Raw genomic sequence first — 1,897 nt, 5'->3', positions numbered from 1 at the left:
GAACTAAAACTAGATCTACATGAAGAATTTTTATAACTCACAACTATAATTTTCACTTACACACAATAAAACTAACTTCAAAATATTAGAATATTTAATTAAAGTTTCGCGTAATTAAATTTTATCGTAATAATTAATACGTATTTGCTTTCTCATTTATGCAATAATAACTGTTAATTGTATTGCTAAAATATGCTAGCAAAATAATAAACGAACGAATAGATTCGATGAAGTGGTGTACAATACGAATTACCTTCATTATTATGTAGAACACATTGAATTCTTGCTGTACCTGACAGATCCAACATTACATTTCAACAGTGAAAGTAATCGGGTAGAAGAAATTTATTCCTAAACATAAAGAATATTATTATTGAAAATAATATTCTTTATGTTTAGGAATAAATTTCTTCTACCCGATTACTTTCACTGTTCAAATTTTGCCTTATTCTTTACTTTCGAATTACCTTTTCCCAAAGCGAAAATATAATGTTATTTCGAATTAAGCAGAAACTAGATTAAGAAGAAATATACAATTAATTAACAAAACCATATTGTTTTATTTTTATTTTTAAAAAGAATCAACTTTTGAGATTGTGAGTTATTATAATAAATTCTCAAAGAACTATACAGTGCACAGGATCATCTACAGAACAATTGGAAATTTTTAATAAGATGTAGTACTGATAAAATTAAGTAAAACATTTATACATAATATAAGTTTGTAACAATTCTTTCTTTTCCATTTGCTTTTGTTCTAGATCAACCTGTAGATATGAAAAAATTAAACTACATGTGTAATTATAACTAAACTTTATTCAGTATAATAGCTTCATTCATACGTTTGAACTCAAAAACAAATTATTCTTAATTTGTACTAATAATACTATTAATATATATTCGCATATTAATTCTTACATATGTATATAAAAATTAAAAATTATAATGTAGAAAAGTCGCGGAAACATGTTTACTAATTATATAAGAAAAATATCTTTATCATGTTCCACTTTATATTTAAGACTGCAATATTACGTGAATCCAATATTAGCCAATGTGAATTTCTTATCTGTCATAAATGGTGACGAAAATTTACGAGTGCTGATTTCAAGTGGTTTACTTTTCTCAATATATTCCATTATCTTACTTAAATTTTCTTGCGATAGACTTTGAAATGCTTTAGTGTCCCTAAATTCTTTTATGTGAAGTTTAATAAAAGATGCCGAATGCGTTTCTAAAAATTTTGCATTAGACAAGATCGCAAGCTGTATAAGTTCCACAGCACTTTCAAACGTAATATGGCGTAATAAATAATGTTCACATGCTAATTTCAAAGTTGGTACATCATACTTATCAGCCGCTGTTAATAAATTTTTAAGCATGTAATAACGTTGTTCCAGTTGCAACGTTGAGCCAGTTGTAATATACATTAAAATCTGTTCAAAAGATTGTATCTCATTATCCGTTACTAATTCATCTGTCATATCTTTTACCTTTTCCTTATGTGTAAGGCAGATATACTTAAAATAACTACTGTCGGTGGCGCGCAACAATTTTCTTGATATAACATATTGGTTTTTTCCTACTATAAATTCGATTGATTCCTCATCTTTACACCGAAACTTATCAACGGTCGAATCTTCAAAATATGTCACGTCGTTTGAAAATTCTGTTAAAGATGGTAATAAATTCATACGTATAGTTTTATCTATTAGATTATGAAAAATTTCAAACTTGCAGTGTACTATAAGCGCACCTGTTCGATCAAACAAAAATCTCTCTGGCGAGAACTCAATTAACAATGTCATATCGGATATGTGACCTGAAATAAAGTTTGATGACAAATACTGTCTCGGCGCATACGTTATAGTAGTGGTACATGAACCACAAAATGAAT

General features: G+C 27.6%; 1 protein-coding gene across 1 annotated transcript; it reads right to left on the bottom strand.

Annotated features, from left to right (window-relative positions):
* Positions 1 to 1,031: 1,031 nt before the first annotated feature.
* Positions 1,032 to 1,484, bottom strand: LOC112452293 (BTB and MATH domain-containing protein 43-like). Its single transcript, XM_025012412.1, has one exon. The coding sequence runs from the start codon at positions 1,482 to 1,484 to the stop codon at positions 1,032 to 1,034; it is 453 nt and encodes a 150-aa protein (XP_024868180.1).
* Between the last annotated feature and the right edge of the window lie 413 nt (positions 1,485 to 1,897).

Source organism: Temnothorax curvispinosus, unplaced genomic scaffold (assembly GCF_003070985.1).
Source record: "Temnothorax curvispinosus isolate PA1 unplaced genomic scaffold, ASM307098v1 QBEX01003203.1, whole genome shotgun sequence".
Taxonomy (NCBI): Eukaryota; Metazoa; Arthropoda; class Insecta; order Hymenoptera; family Formicidae; genus Temnothorax; species Temnothorax curvispinosus.
Note: the sequence above shows the minus strand (reverse complement) of the source record. Positions and strands in the feature narration are given on the sequence as shown.